This window comes from Salvelinus fontinalis, unplaced genomic scaffold (assembly GCF_029448725.1).
Source record: "Salvelinus fontinalis isolate EN_2023a unplaced genomic scaffold, ASM2944872v1 scaffold_0599, whole genome shotgun sequence".
NCBI lineage: Eukaryota > Metazoa > Chordata > Actinopteri > Salmoniformes > Salmonidae > Salvelinus > Salvelinus fontinalis.
The window spans coordinates 21,482-37,155 of record NW_026600808.1 but is presented as its reverse complement, the minus strand read 5'-3'; the positions used below and the strand labels follow the sequence as shown (position 1 = coordinate 37,155).

Genomic DNA, 15,674 nt, shown 5'->3' with positions numbered 1-15,674 from the left:
ACAGCAGATACACAACGAAAGGCTGGCTTCATCAGCGCGCCACACACCACTACTCACAGAACTACTAGCAGTAGGAAAACATCTACTTCAATGTTTGAATCCTGAACGTTTTACTAGGTATAATGAGGCATGTCTTACCTTGCTTCAAAGTAATCAGAGCATATCCATGGAGGCAATTATTTTATATTGAACTTTCATTGTCCAGTAGCCAAAGACACAACCCTGGTTATATTAACAACCCTGGTCATAATAAAAACCCTGGTTATATTAACAACCCTGGTCATATTAACAACCCTGGTCATATTAACAACCCTGGTCATATTAACAACCCTGGTCATATTAACAACCCTGGTCATATTAACAACCCTGGTCATATTAACAACCCTGGTCATATTAACAACCCTGGTCATAATAACAACCCTGGTCATATTAACATCCCTGGTCATATTAACATCCCTGGTCATATTAACATCGGTCATATTAACAACCCTGGTCATAATAACAACCCTGGTCATTTTAACAACCCTGGTTATATAAACAACCCTGGTTATATAAACAACCCATGGTCATAACAACCCATGCTAGTTGGTGTATATTGCATCTCCCCTCTTTCTACATTTCTAACAGATATTTTCATCTTCGTTCACATGAAACCGCTCACATGTGAGGTTCGTTTTTGACACCGGTGTGTATTAATGGAACAGACGGTTGTGTGTATCCTGCTGCTACATCGCACACCGCTGAGCTTCTAATGTTAAGAAATAATAGTTTAAAATCAGACAGTCAGACAGACAGGTAGAGACAGATAAACAGAGAGGGAGACAGACAGGTAGATAGCTGTCTGTCTGTACTTGCCTCACTCCGTGGATGTTCTTGATGGCATAACTGATCTCTCTCCTCAACTCCTTCTCATCAAACTCCATCTGAACACCACACACAGAAGGGAAATCAGTGTGTGTGTGTTTTACTAGGTACCAGATGTCCTCACATAGATAGTAAAACAAGGAACATTCTGAGAAGTGGGGACATTTCGCCGGTCCTCACAAGGAAAAATACTATTTTAAGCTTAGGGTTACGGTTAGGGATTTGGATTGGGAATACATTTTATGGTCCCTGCAATGATAGTAAAACACTGTGTGTGTGTGTGTGTGTGTGTGTGTGTGTGTGTGTGTGTGTGTGTGTGTGTGTGTGTGTGTGTGTTTACCTTGACCAGTTCGAAGGGGAATCTCTCGTGGAAGATCCTGTTGATTCTAGCTCCTCCAGAGAGCTCCACAGTGTCCACCTGATCACCTGATCCCTCAATACGCTTCTCAAAGTCTACACCAAACTGCTGAACCATCCTACACACACACACACACACACACACACACACACACACACACACACACACACACACACACACACACACACACACACACACACACACACACACACACACACACACAGTCATATTACAAGAGTACTGACAGTCAGATACAGTATATATGTGTGTGTGTGTTTATATACTGACTGCAGTAGGGCCTTGGTCTTGCGTGTCGGGTCGTCTGGTTTGAAGTTCTTGTATTCCTCCACCTCTTTCTCCAGAGATAGAAGCTGGCTCTGGAGCTTACTACGTAACCCTGGCAACGTGTCCCGGATGTGGTTGGTCAGTTGCTAGAGGGGGAGGAGGGGTAAGAGTTGAAATGGGTATGTGGTGACAAAAAGATGGATGATGTAACGATCGTCTGTGGTGGAAGAAGGATCGGACCAAGGTGCAGCGTGGTAAGTGTTCATGTCTTTTTAATACACAAAACTGAACACTGGAACAAAAACAATAAACGATGTGAACAAACGAAACAGTACTGTGTGGCGACAAACACCGACACGGAAGACAAACACCCACAACCCAACAGTGAAACCCAGGCTACCTAAGTATGATTCTCAATCAGGGACAACGATTGACAGCTGCCTCTGATTGAGAACCATACCAGGCCGAACTCAAAACCCCAACATAGAAAAACACACATAGACTGCCCACCCCAACTCACGCCAAGACTATACTAAATAAAGACAAAACAAAGGTCAGAACGTGACAGATGAGAGAGAGAGAGATTGTAAATACAACCCATATTTATGTTTATTTTCCCTTTTGTACTTTAACTATTTGCACATAATATGACGTTTGTAATGTCTTTATTATTTTGTAATTTTTGTGTGTGTACTATTCATTTTTATTGTTTATTTCATTTTTGTTTATTATATTGTTAACTTGCTTTGGCAATGTTAACATATGTTTCCCATGCCAATGAAGCCCTTAAATTGAACTTGAATTGAATTTACAGAGAGAGAGAGAGATAGAAACAGAGAGAGAGACAGACAGAGATACACAGGGAGAGAGAGAGAGATACATCACATGTTGATGTTGGGGTGGTGCTAGAGATGAGGAACGTTGAAATGTTCCTTTAAACCACTAATTGACCGAGGTCGGTTCAATTACATGAATTCCATTTATAGTTTTGTTTTTTTGTGAGCCCAGCGCTCTGTTCACTATTTTTTTTAAACTGTGATCAATTTTAAAAAATACACTCAAACTGAAACCGAACCAACCTGAAAAAGCACCAACCACTCAGCACTAAGCGAGACAGAGAGACAGTAGATATAGTGTCTACATATCTAACCTGGTTGAGTGTTTTCTGTAGATGTGGTGTTCCCATGCGGTCAGCTATGTGTCTGTATCCTGGATGAGACAGGAAGAACTTCCTCTCTGCACCCAGAGCTGCTTTAATATCCTTCCTGCCGTCAATATCCTTCTGACTACGATTCACCACCCCAATGTAACCTGGAGAGGAGGAGAGGTGGTTATTACCCTGTTATAACCTGGAGGGAGAGCGTTATAACAGGGGTGTGTGTGTGTGTGTGTGTGTGTGTGTGTGTGTGTCACCTCTGCGTAGCGGCAGTAGTTTATTCTCTAGAATGTCCCGTGCGTCCGTCCCTTCGTCCATCAGGTCCAGCTTGGTGATCACTCCGATGGTACGTAACCCTGGAAACACATAGGTCAACACAAGTCGTCTCCGTGGCAACATTCCACTCTCTCTCAAACACCTCTCCATCCCATTATATGAATAGATCAGGTAAGAGTTCGACCACTTTTATGCAGCGAAAACAGCCAAATATTTCCAAATCGGATTTTAGTAACCACATTGTGGGCCTGTTAGAACACATAAATAATGACCGATTTGCCTGAAACACACACACACACACACACACACACACACACACACAGACGTAACCCCTCTACACACACTCTGCCCCCCCCTCCCTACCTTGAGGGTCGACCTCCTTAGATATCTTGAGAGCATCAGAGTTGGCCAGATCCTGGTTAGCTGGAGTCACAGCCAGGATCAGACAGGATTCTTTAGTTATGAACTGCATATAACAGGATCAGACAGGATTCTATAGTTATGAACTGCATATAACAGGATCAGACAGGATTCTATAGTTATGAACTGCATATAACAGGATCAGACAGGATTATTTAGTTAGTAACTGCATATAACAGGATCAGACAGGATTATTTAGTTAGTAACTGCATATAACAGGATCAGACAGGATTCTTTCATTAGTAACTGCATATAACAGGATCAGACAGGATTCTTTAGTTAGGAACTGCATATAATAGGATCAGACAGGATTATTTAGTTAGTAACTGCATATAACAGAATCAGACAGGATTCTTTAGTTAGGAACTGCATATACCATGCAGACAGGATTCTTTAGTTAGGAACTGCATATAATAGGATCAGACAGGATTCTTTAGTTAGGAACTGCATATACCATGCAGACAGGATTCTTTAGTTAGGAACTGCATATACCATGCAGACAGGATTCTTTAGTTATTAACTGCATATAACAGGGTCAGACAGGATTCTTTAGTTAGGAACTGCATATACCATGCAGACAGGATTCTTTAGTTATTAACTGCATATAACAGGGTCAGACAGGATTCTTTAGTTATTAACTGCATATAACAGGGTCAGACAGGATTCTTTAGTTAGGAACTGCATATAATAGGATCAGACAGGATTATTTAGTTAGTAACTGCATATAACAGGGTCAGACAGGATTCTTTAGTTAGGAACTGCATATACCATGCAGACAGGATTCTTTAGTTATTAACTGCATATAACAGGGTCAGACAGGATTCTTTAGTTAGTAACTGCATATAACAGGGTCAGACAGGATTCTTTAGTTAGGAACTGCATATACCATGCAGACAGGATTCTTTAGTTATTAACTGCATATAACAGGGTCAGACAGGATTCTTTAGTTAGGAACTGCATATACCATGCAGACAGGATTCTTTAGTTATTAACTGCATATAACAGGGTCAGACAGGATTCTTTAGTTAGGAACTGCATATACCATGCAGACAGGATTCTTTAGTTATTAACTGCATATAACAGGATCAGACAGGATTCTTTAGTTAGTAACTGCATATAACAGAATCAGACAGGATTCTTTAGTTAGGAACTGCATATAACAGGATCAGACAGGATCATTTAGTTATTAACTGCATATAACAGGATCAGACAGGATTCTTTAGTTAGTAACTGCATATAACAGAATCAGACAGGATTCTTTAGTTAGGAACTGCATATAACAGGATCAGACAGGATTCTTTAGTTAGGAACTGCATAGAATATATACGTTTTAGCACATAACATAGAAGATAAGACTATATTACTTTAAAGAGGCAATCAGCAGTTGAAACAATAATAAAGCTCTCTACTGACTCCTGTTTGAGTAAAAAGCTGAGGGCTGGGCCTGGAGAAATGTAACCCCTCTCAAATTCACAGGCAGAGCTATGGATGCAAGGACTGAACATCCATGATATCAACATGATCGTTTTAACCATGTTATGAGACCATATAGTGTTTGTTTACATTTACATTGTTTACAACAACAACAAAAGTAAAACAAGCTTCTCTTTTGGGTTCTGATGCGGTGTGACAGTTGAACTAAGCTCAGGAAGCACTAACACCTTATATTCTTCAAGAGTCAATATGGACATATCATTCACTTATACGTACACAAATGGATGTAGCAACTGCAGATTGCCCCTTTAACATATACTTAATTACCCCCTTTCCCTTTAACATATACTTAGTTACCCCCTTTCCCTTTAACATATACTTAATTACCCCCTTTCTCTTTAACATATACTTAGTTACCCCCTTTCCCTTTAACATATACTTAATTACCCCCTTTCTCTTTAACATATACTTAGTTACCCCCTTTCCCTTTAACATATACTTAATTACCCCCTTTCTCTTTAACATATACTTAGTTACCCCCTTTCCCTTTAACATATACTTAGTTACCCCCTTTCCCTTTAACATATACTTAGTTACCCCCTTTCCCTTTAACATATACTTAGTTACCCCCTTTCCCTTTAACATATACTTAGTTACCCCCTTTCTCTTTAACATATACTTAGTTACCCCCTTTCTCTTTAACATATACTTAGTTACCCCCTTTCCCTTTAACATATACTTAGTTACCCCCTTAACATATACTTAGTTACCCCCTTTCCCTTTAACATATACTTAGTTACCCCCTTAACATATACGTAGTTACCCCCTTTCCCTTTAACATATACTTAGTTACCCCCTTTCCCTTTAACATATACTTAGTTACCCCCTTTCCCTTTAACATATACTTAGTTACCCCCTTTCCCTTTAACATATACTTAGTTACCCCCTTTCTCTTTAACATATACTTAGTTACCCCCTTTCCCTTTAACATATACTTAGTTACCCCCTTAACATATACGTAGTTACCCCCTTTCCCTTTAACATATACTTAATTACCCCCTTTCCCTTTAACATATACTTAGCTACCCCCTTTCCCTTTAACATATACTTAGTTACTTGAACATGTACTTTGTTACTCTTTGGATATGAATTACACACAACATAGAAGATATACTATATTACTTTAATATTTAATGATAGGTGTGTCCAAACGTTTGACTGGTCCTGTATTTTCTGCATCAAAAACACAGGTGACCGACCGCCTGAAACATTCTAACCCAAAGTGAAGACATTTCAGGCTGAGGAGTGAGTTTCAATCACTCAATCCCCTTCTGTTATACACTGAATAGAGAATAGAGAGCTATCTGGTCAAAAGTAGTGCACTAATCTAGGGAATAGGGTGCCATCTGGTCAAAAGTAGTGCACAATCTAGGGAATAGGGTGCCATCTGGTCAAAAGTAGTGCACTATCTAGGGAATAGGGTGCCATCTGGTCAAAAGTAGTGCACTAATCTAGGGAATAGGGTGCCATCTGGTCAAAAGTAGTGCACTATCTAGGGAATAGGATGCCATCTGGTCAAAAGTAGTGCACAATCTAGGGAATAGGGTGCCATTCTGGTCAAAAGTAGTGCACAATCTAGGGAATAGGGTGCCATTCTGGTCAAAAGTAGTGCACTATCTAGGGAATAGGGTGCCATTCTGGTCAAAAGTAGTGCACAATCTAGGGAATAGGGTGCCATTCTGTTCAAAAGTAGTGCACTATCTAGGGAATAGGGTGCCATTCTGGTCAAAAGTAGTGCACTATTGAAGGAATAGGGTGCCAGTTTGGGAATAGGGTGCCGGTTGGGACCGTAACCACACTCTCTGACCTGCATCAGCATGTCTCTGATCTGGTGCTCGATGTCGACTGGCTGGTCTCCCACCGCTACCTTAGTCATCCCTGGTAGATCTATAAGAGTCAGGTTTAACACTGAGGAGGGAGGGAGGGAGGGATGGGAGGAGGGAGGGATGGGGGAGGGAGGGAAAGAGGGAGGGAGGGAGAGGGAGGGAGGGGGGGAGATCGGGAGGGAGGGAAAGGGGGGAGGATAGAGGGAGAGAAAGAGAAGGGGGAGGGAGGGAAGGGGGGAGAGAGAGAGGGAGATATTCAATTCAAATGGAAAATGTATTTGCTCATTGTACATCAATCTACAGAGAGGGAAGTTTACACTGTAACAGGGGTGTTCACAAAGGGCTGTAGATGGGCCTTGGGATGAGAGATGTGTACCTAACCTGACCTGGGAGATGTGTACCTAACCTGACCACCGAATGTAGCAGAACATAGGATGTCATTGGAGTTGGTGGATAGAAAACCATGGGAAACTGGTAGGAAATATCTGATAGACTCCTAGATATATCAGTGAACCATGGAAGCAATAGGAGATCAGGAACAGCAGAGTCAATGCAATAGCTGTTCTCACGCCAGTCGCTATAGTAACAGCATGGAACTAGACTATAGTAACAACATGGAACTAGACTATAGTAACAGCGTGGAACTAGACTATAGTAACAACATGGAACTAGACTATAGTAACAACATAGAACTAGACTATAGTAACAGCGTGGAACTAGATTATAGTAACAACATGGAACTAGACTATAGTAACAGCGTGGAACTAGACTATAGTAACAACATGGAACTAGACTATAGTAACACCATGGAACTAGACTATAGTAACAACATAGAACTAGACTATAGTAACAGTATGGAACTAGACTATAGTAACAACATGGAACTAGACTATAGTAACAGTATGGAACTAGACTATAGTAACACCATGGAACTAGACTATAGTAACAACATAGAACTAAACATAGAACTAGACTATAGTAACAGTATGGAACTAGACTATAGTAACAACATGGAACTAGACTATAGTAACTCCATGGAACTAGACTATAGTAACAACATAGAACTAGACTATAGTAACAGTATGGAACTAGACTATAGTAACAGCGTGGAACTAGACTATAGTAACAACATGGAACTAGACTATAGTAACAACATGGAACTAGACTATAGTAACAGCATGGAACTAGACTATAGTAACAGCATGGAACTAGACTATAGTAACAGCATGGAACTAGACTATAGTAACAACATGGAACTAGACTATAGTAACAACATGGAACTAGACTATAGTAACAGTATGGAACTAGACTATAGTAACAGCATGGAACTAGACTATAGTAACAGCATGGAACTAGACTATAGTAACAGCATGGAACTAGACTATAGTAACAGCATGGAACTAGACTATAGTAACAGCATGGAACTAGACTATAGTAACAGCATGAACATGAAACTAGACTATAGTAACAACATGGAACTAGACTATAGTAACAGCATGGAACTAGACTATAGTAACAACATAGAACTAGACTATAGTAACAGCATGGAACTAGACTATAGTAACACCATGGAACTAGACTATAGTAACAGTATGGAACTAGACTATAGTAACAGTATGGAACTAGACTATAGTAACAACATGGAACTAGACTATAGTAACAGCATGGAACTAGACTATAGTAACAACATGGAACTAGACTATAGTAACATGGAACTAGACTATAGTAACAACATGGAACTAGACTATAGTAACAGCATGGAACTAGACTATAGTAACAGCATGGAACTAGACTATAGTAACATGGAACTAGACTATAGTAACAGCATGGAACTAGACTATAGTAACAGTATGGAACTAGACTATAGTAACAGCATGGAACTAGACTATAGTAACAACATGGAACTAGACTATAGTAACAGTATGGAACTAGACTATAGTAACAACATGGAACTAGACTATAGTAACAACATGGAACTAGACTATAGTAACAGTATGGAACTAGACTATAGTAACAACATGGAACTAGACTATAGTAACAGTATGGAACTAGACTATAGTAACAACATGGAACTAGACTATAGTAACAACATGGAACTAGACTATAGTAACAGCATGGAACTAGACTATAGTAACAGCATGAAACTAGACTATAGTAACAACATGGAACTAGACTATAGTAACAACATGGAACTAGACTATAGTAACAACATGAAACTAGACTATAGTAACAACATGGAACTAGACTATAGTAACAGCATGGAACTAGACTATAGTAACAGTATGGAACTAGACTATAGTAACAGTATGGAACTAGACTATAGTAACAACATGGAACTAGACTATAGTAACAGCATGGAACTAGACTATAGTAACAACATGGAACTAGACTATAGTAACAGCATGGAACTAGACTATAGTAACAACATGGAACTAGACTATAGTAACAACATGAAACTAGACTATAGTAACAACATGGAACTAGACTATAGTAACAGCATAGAACTAGACTATAGTAACAGCATGAACATGAAACTAGACTATAGTAACAACATGGAACTAGACTATAGTAACAGCATGAAACTAGACTATAGTAACAGCATGAACATGAAACTAGACTATAGTAACAACATGGAACTAGACTATAGTAACAACATGGAACTAGACTATAGTAACAGCATGAACATGAAACTAGACTATAGTAACAACATGGAACTAGACTATAGTAACAGCATGAACATGAAACTAGACTATAGTAACAACATGGAACTAGACTATAGTAACAACATGGAACTAGACTATAGTAACAGCATGGAACTAGACTATAGTAACAACATGAAACTAGACTATAGTAACAACATGGAACTAGACTATAGTAACAGCATGGAACTAGACTATAGTAACAGCATGGAACTAGACTATAGTAACAGCATGGAACTAGACTATAGTAACAGCATGGAACTAGACTATAGTAACAGCATGGAACTAGACTATAGTAACAGCATGGAACTAGACTATAGTAACAGCATGAACATGAAACTAGACTATAGTAACAACATGGCGCAAATGAGGGGTATTTTGACGTATGCATCATGGGTAGTGTTAATGGTAGCAGGGGTTACCTTGGTAGTATTGCTGGGATATCACCTTCTGAGGGCATTTGATGTTGAAACATATTTACAGTGCTGATATACCTCAGGATGAGGTACAGTGGATTAAGGTCACCACTATCAGGTGACCATGGAGGAGGAGATGGGGAGCGAAGTGAATATAAAATGGCATTAGATCACCTTTTGTAACCTGTGGCTGAATGGGGGAAGACTGGATGAAAGCATGAAGAGGTTTTTTAGGGCCTTCATTTTTGTGGGACCCAGCAGAACAGTGTCCCGAAGGCATAGAGTCAGGCGAAGAGAGAGTGGGAATTGTCATGTTATCAAATTTAGTTTTTTTCTTTGCATATATAATTCTGCATAGTTTATGGCATTATTTATACTTGTTATGTTTTGTGTTTCTTTTGCTTTTCAAGTCTTGTGCAATCACTCTCTTAGGAACTAGTTGTCCATTAGTTGTTCACTCTGTTTATCAGAACCTAACAAAGCATAACTGCATTCAGGACTGTGTGCTTTGCATTTTCGTGTGTGTTTATGTTTGCATGCGTCTGTGCTTGAACATATGTCCGTTAGTCTCTCTCTCTCGCTCTGTGTGTGCGTGTGTGTGTGTGTGTGTGTGTGCGTGCGTGCGTGCGTGCGTGTACCATTAGGGGAATAGACTCGGAGGTTGATGGGAACAGCAGAGATTCCCTTATTGGACCCAGTGATGCGATCAGTCTCGGCCTCAATCTCCAAACGCACCTCATCAAAGTCCACAAACTTACGACCTTTACAATGAAGGAACTCAGCATACTCTGTTATTACGGACAGAAGGATGGAGGGAGAAAGGGAGGGAGGGACATAGAGAAGAGGAGAGAGGGAGAGAGAGGGAAAGAGGGAGGGAGGGACATAGAGATGAGGTTAGAGGGAAGGAGAGAGGGAGGGAGAGAGGGAGAGACGGAGGGAGGGAGGGACATAGAGACGAGGTTAGAGGGAGAGACAGAGGGAGGGAGAGAGGGAGAGACAGAGGGAGGGAGGGAGGGACATAGAGACGAGGTTAGAGGGAGAGACAGAGGGAGGGAGAGAGGGAGGGACATAGAGACGAGGTTAGAGGGAGAGGGAGTGAGAGAGGGAGAGAGAGAGGGAGGGAGGGACATAGAGACGAGGTTAGAGGGAGAGGGAGAGAGAGAGGGAGAGAGAGAGGGAGGGACATAGAGACGAGGTTAGAGGGAGAGACAGAGGGATAGAGAGAGGGAGGGACATAGAGAAGAGGTTAGAGGGAGGGAGGGAGGGAGGGAGGGAGGGAGGGAGATAGAGATGAGGTTAGAGGGAGAGCGAGAGAGACAGAGGGAGAGACAGAGGGATAGAGAGAGAGAGAGGGGGAGGGACATAGAGACGAGGTTAGAGGGAGAGAGAAAACATCTGTAAGTCACCACAAAAACGAAGCATGTCATGACTTGTTTGTGAGAGACTTCAGAAAGTATTCACACAACTTGACTTTTTCCACATTTTGTTGTGTTACAGCTGGAATTTAAAATTGATTAAATTCAGATTGTGTTACTGGCCTACACATAGTACACCATCATGTCAAATTTGAGTTATGTTTTTTGAATTTTTGACAAATTCATAAAAAATGTTAAAGATGAAATGTCTTCAGTCAATAAGTAATCAACCCCTGTGTTATGGCAAGTCTAAATTAGTTCAGGAGTAAAAATGTCATTAACATTCATTTCACATAATACGTTGCATGGACTCACTCTGTGTGCAATAACAGTGTTTAACATGATTTTTGAATGACTACCTCATCTCTGTACCACACATACAATTATCTGTAAGGTCCCTCAGTCGAGCAGTGCATTTCAAGCACAGATTTAACCACAAAGACCAGGGAGGTTTTCCAATGCCTCGCAAAGAACGGCACCAATTGGTATATGGGTAAAAAAAAAGCAAACATTGAATATCCCTTTGAGAAAGGTGAAGTTATTAATTACACTTTGGATAGTGTATCAATACACCCAGACACCTCAAAGTCCCATGCGTCCTTCCTAACTCAGTTGCTGGAGAGGAAGGAAACTGCTCAGGGATTTCACCATGAGGCCAATGGTGACTTTAAAACAGTTACAGAGTTTAATGGCTGTAATAGGAGAAAACTGAGGATGGATTGACAACACTGTAGTTACTCCACAATACTAACCTAAATGACAGAGTAGAAAATACAAATATTCAAAATCATGCATCCTGTTTGCAATAAGGCACTGAAGTAAAACTGCAAAAAATGTGGAAAAGAAATTCACATTATGTCCTGAAATACAAAGTGTTATGTTTGGTGCAAATCCAACACATCACTGCTCTTCATATATTCAAGCATGGTGGTGGCTGCATCATGTTATGGGTATAATTGTGTCGTGTCTTTGGCTATGCCGGATTAAGTGATATGACATGCTATTCTATAAAATAATTTCTCTGTAATTACTATTACCTGATTAAGCTACTCAGGTGTCACGTTCTGACCTTAGTTTCTTTTTTATGTCTTTGTGTTAGGTTGGTCTGGGCGTGAGTTGGGGTGGGCAGTCTATGTTCTTTTTTCTAGGTTGTTTGTTTTCTATGTGTTTGGCCTGGTGTGGTTCCCAATTAGAGGCAGCTGTTTATCGATGTCTCTGATTGGGAGCCATATTTAGGTAGCCTGTTTTCCATTGTGTGTTGTGGGTGGTTGTTTCCGTTTCAGTGTTTTCACCATTCGGGACTGTTTCGGTTTTCATTTTGATTCTCTTGTTGTTTTTGTATTTTGTATTCATTCTATTAAAATATATTATGGATACGTACCACGCTGCACATTGGTCCGATATTTCCTACTCCTCCTTAGATGAATAGGACGAAAGCCGTTACATCAGGTAAATAATTAACTAGAAAGTCGGGACCCCATAAAAGAATGTTTATAGAGCTGTTATCTTCCGAATAAACTCTTAAAGACCTGGTAATCTTTTACGTCAGTAGCAGTCAATATTTTATCCTCACCTTGTTTAGTCATCTGAAAGTTGTAAATTCTTGGTTATCTTCACGAACCCTGGCTAACAAGTTGAATCAGAAATACAACATTTGGTTTAATTGTTTATTTACTAAATATCTAACTAATCACACAGAATTACATCTCCACAGAATGAATCATAGATTGATGGACCTGGATAACGTAGCCAATATAGCGGCTGGTTACACAAAGAAAAGGGGGGGGTTTTTGAGTGAAATAGCGGGAAGACTGAGGAACAAAGGGAGAAGCTCTGCTATCGTAAATACAGTATCTTATGCGTTCTAAATTACCGCCCACTTGAAAAAGGAGAATGCAATAAATATTTACTCTGAGCTGCGCTTCGGTAGATTGGTCGTCGTTGGAAGGCCGGTTTGTCCAGCATGGATCTCTCGTGTGGTAGAACAGATACTCTGTCCGTCCTCTCCTAGCCCACGTCTACAGTTGCTGCGCTAACGCGACGGCTGGCAAGTATCACTTCTTTAGTGAATAAGAGTTCAAAGTTCATACCAAGTTGCCATACTTTAAACTCATGCTATATTCTGGCTGGTATAGTCGAAATCCATCCTTCCAGCGTGTAGGTCGTCACCTTCACATTGAAATTCGATGCTAATTTCGTTAGATTTTTGCTGAGGTTGGCTTAGTTCTGTAGGTGGTCTTTGTCCTTTCAACATGGGGACCTCAAGTCCACACGTCCTTGGAACAGCTTATTATCTGAGCCCTTTTAACGTAGGACCGTCGCCCTAACGTCCTCGGAACAGAGAGTTACATTTTTGTCAAGGGGCTTATACAGGATGTGGAGAGAGGGGCTGTGTTTCATAGTTTACAACCCATGTCTGTTCACTTGGGCCTCTGAGTGAGCAGAGTGGTGTTCTTCTGACAAACCGTTCTCTCATTAAGAAGCTAAAAAAATTACATTTCATCTTTTCACAAATAGTTTCATATTTAAACATTTAAATTGCACAACAATTACATGTGAATCTGATAACTAGAATGTGTATATTTTCCAAGATACAGTTTATGTCGTCCTATCATCAGTAATCATGTCTCAGATGCCAACTGACCTGACATCATATTCATTAAGTACCAACGCATATTTTCAACTGGTTGGATTACCGAAATATGGTTCCGTTTCCCATCTTTTGATGTCACCAGACTCGCTCTCAATGTTAACAAAGGGATTTTCAATAGTCACATCAGTAGAGTAGAGAGAGGAAAAGGGGAAAGCTATTTATGGGGGTCATAAACCTCCCCCACTCAGGCCAACGTCAGGACACTTGTCATCGGCAAGGACGAGGGAGTATGTTTAGGATAAAAAATTAACGGAATAGAGCTAAGCACAGGCAAAATCCTAGAGGAAAACCTGGTTCAAACTGCTTTCCAACAGACACTGGGAGACAAAATCACCTTTCAGCGGGACAATAACCTAAAACACAAGGCCAAATATACATTGGAGTTGCTTACCTAGACACCATTAAATGTTCCTGTCTGGCCTATTTACAGTTTTGACTTAAATCAATTTGAAAATCTATGGCAAGACTTAAAAATGGCTGATTTGACAGAACTTAACAGACCTTGATTATTACGGAAGCTATTTTGGTCAAGATGGGGGATTTTTAGACCCTGTCCATTCTAGAGTTCTAAGGTGATTTTTAGACAGGGTCCATTCTAGAGTTCTAAGGTGATTTTTAGACCCTGTCCATTCTAGAGTTCTAAGGTGATTTTTAGACAGGGTCCATTCTAGAGTTCTAAGGTGATTTTTAGACCCTGTCCATTCTAGAGTTCTAAGGTGATTTTTAGACAGTGTCCATTCTAGAGTTCTAAGGTGATTTTTAGACAGGGTCCATTCTAGAGTTCTAAATCATTCTATCAGTGAGATCATTCTCCTTTACTGATACTTTATCATAACATGTCTTCATGTGCCTTCGTCTGTGTGTGAGTGTGCTTGTTTGTGTGCGTGTGTATGTGTATGTGTATGTGTATGTGTATGTGTATGTGTATGTGTGTGTGTGTGTGTGTGTGTGTGTGTGTGTGTGTGTGTGTGTGTGTGTGTGTGTGTGTGTGTGTGTGTGTGTGTATGTATGTATGTGTATGTGTGTGTGTGTGTGTGTGTGTGTGTGGTGTGTGTGTGGTGTGTTGTGTGTGTGTGAGTGTATCCACCTGCTTGGTTGTTGACCAGTTGAAGGACGAGAGGTCTGCGGGTCACGATACCAGAGCCTCGGGGCAGGAAGTCCCTTGAAGAAAGACACAGATCATTTAACACACACACACACACACAGGGGGATCACTCAGTGATTTCCATAACCTGTTCATTATTAATAATTGTTCATTACACTCTTAGAAAAAAAATGCTATCTAGAACCTAAAAGGGTTATTCAGCTCCCCAGAGGAGAACCCTTTGAATAACCTTTTTTTTGGTTCCATATAGAACCCTTTTCGTTCCAGGTAGAACCCTTTCCAAAAAGGGTCTCCCTAGAACCAAAAAGGGTTTTCCTATGGGGACAGCCGAAGAACCCTTTTGGGACCCTTTGTTCTAAGAGTGTACACTTTTTTAAATGTAACATTGTGCTTTGGCGCTATCATCAATATGTTATGACAACAAAGCTAATTGAAATTGATTTGAGAGAGAGGAAAAGAGAGATGGAAAAACAGTGAGAGAGAGCGAGAGAGAGGGAGAGAACGAGAGGGGGAGATTGAGGGAGAGAGATAAAGGGAAAGAGAGAGACTGAGAGAGATAGAAATAGGTCATTTGACTCTCGATACGATGGAAATCAAATCATTTGCATCAACCCAGGGCCCTGAAAGCATCTGTGTGTGTGTGTGTGTGCGTGCGTGCGTGCGTGCGTGCGTGCGTGCGTGCGTTAAATCCAGGACAGTAAGGGGGA

General features: G+C 40.5%; 1 protein-coding gene across 2 annotated transcripts in view; it reads right to left on the bottom strand.

The window, feature by feature from the left end:
• Positions 1 to 15,674, bottom strand: part of LOC129846608 (dynamin-2-like) — a 44,816-nt gene that overhangs the window by 23,259 nt on the left and 5,883 nt on the right. For both annotated transcript variants that reach the window (XM_055914559.1, XM_055914560.1), the window contains exons 2-10: positions 14,950 to 15,023; positions 10,433 to 10,582; positions 6,661 to 6,761; positions 3,303 to 3,405; positions 2,921 to 3,019; positions 2,658 to 2,818; positions 1,511 to 1,653; positions 1,205 to 1,340; positions 856 to 923 (exon numbers count right to left, since the gene is read on the bottom strand). In XM_055914559.1, the coding sequence (XP_055770534.1) occupies positions 856 to 923; positions 1,205 to 1,340; positions 1,511 to 1,653; positions 2,658 to 2,818; positions 2,921 to 3,019; positions 3,303 to 3,405; positions 6,661 to 6,761; positions 10,433 to 10,582; positions 14,950 to 15,023 (1,035 nt within the window). The remainder of the gene's footprint in view (positions 1 to 855; positions 924 to 1,204; positions 1,341 to 1,510; positions 1,654 to 2,657; positions 2,819 to 2,920; positions 3,020 to 3,302; positions 3,406 to 6,660; positions 6,762 to 10,432; positions 10,583 to 14,949; positions 15,024 to 15,674) is intronic.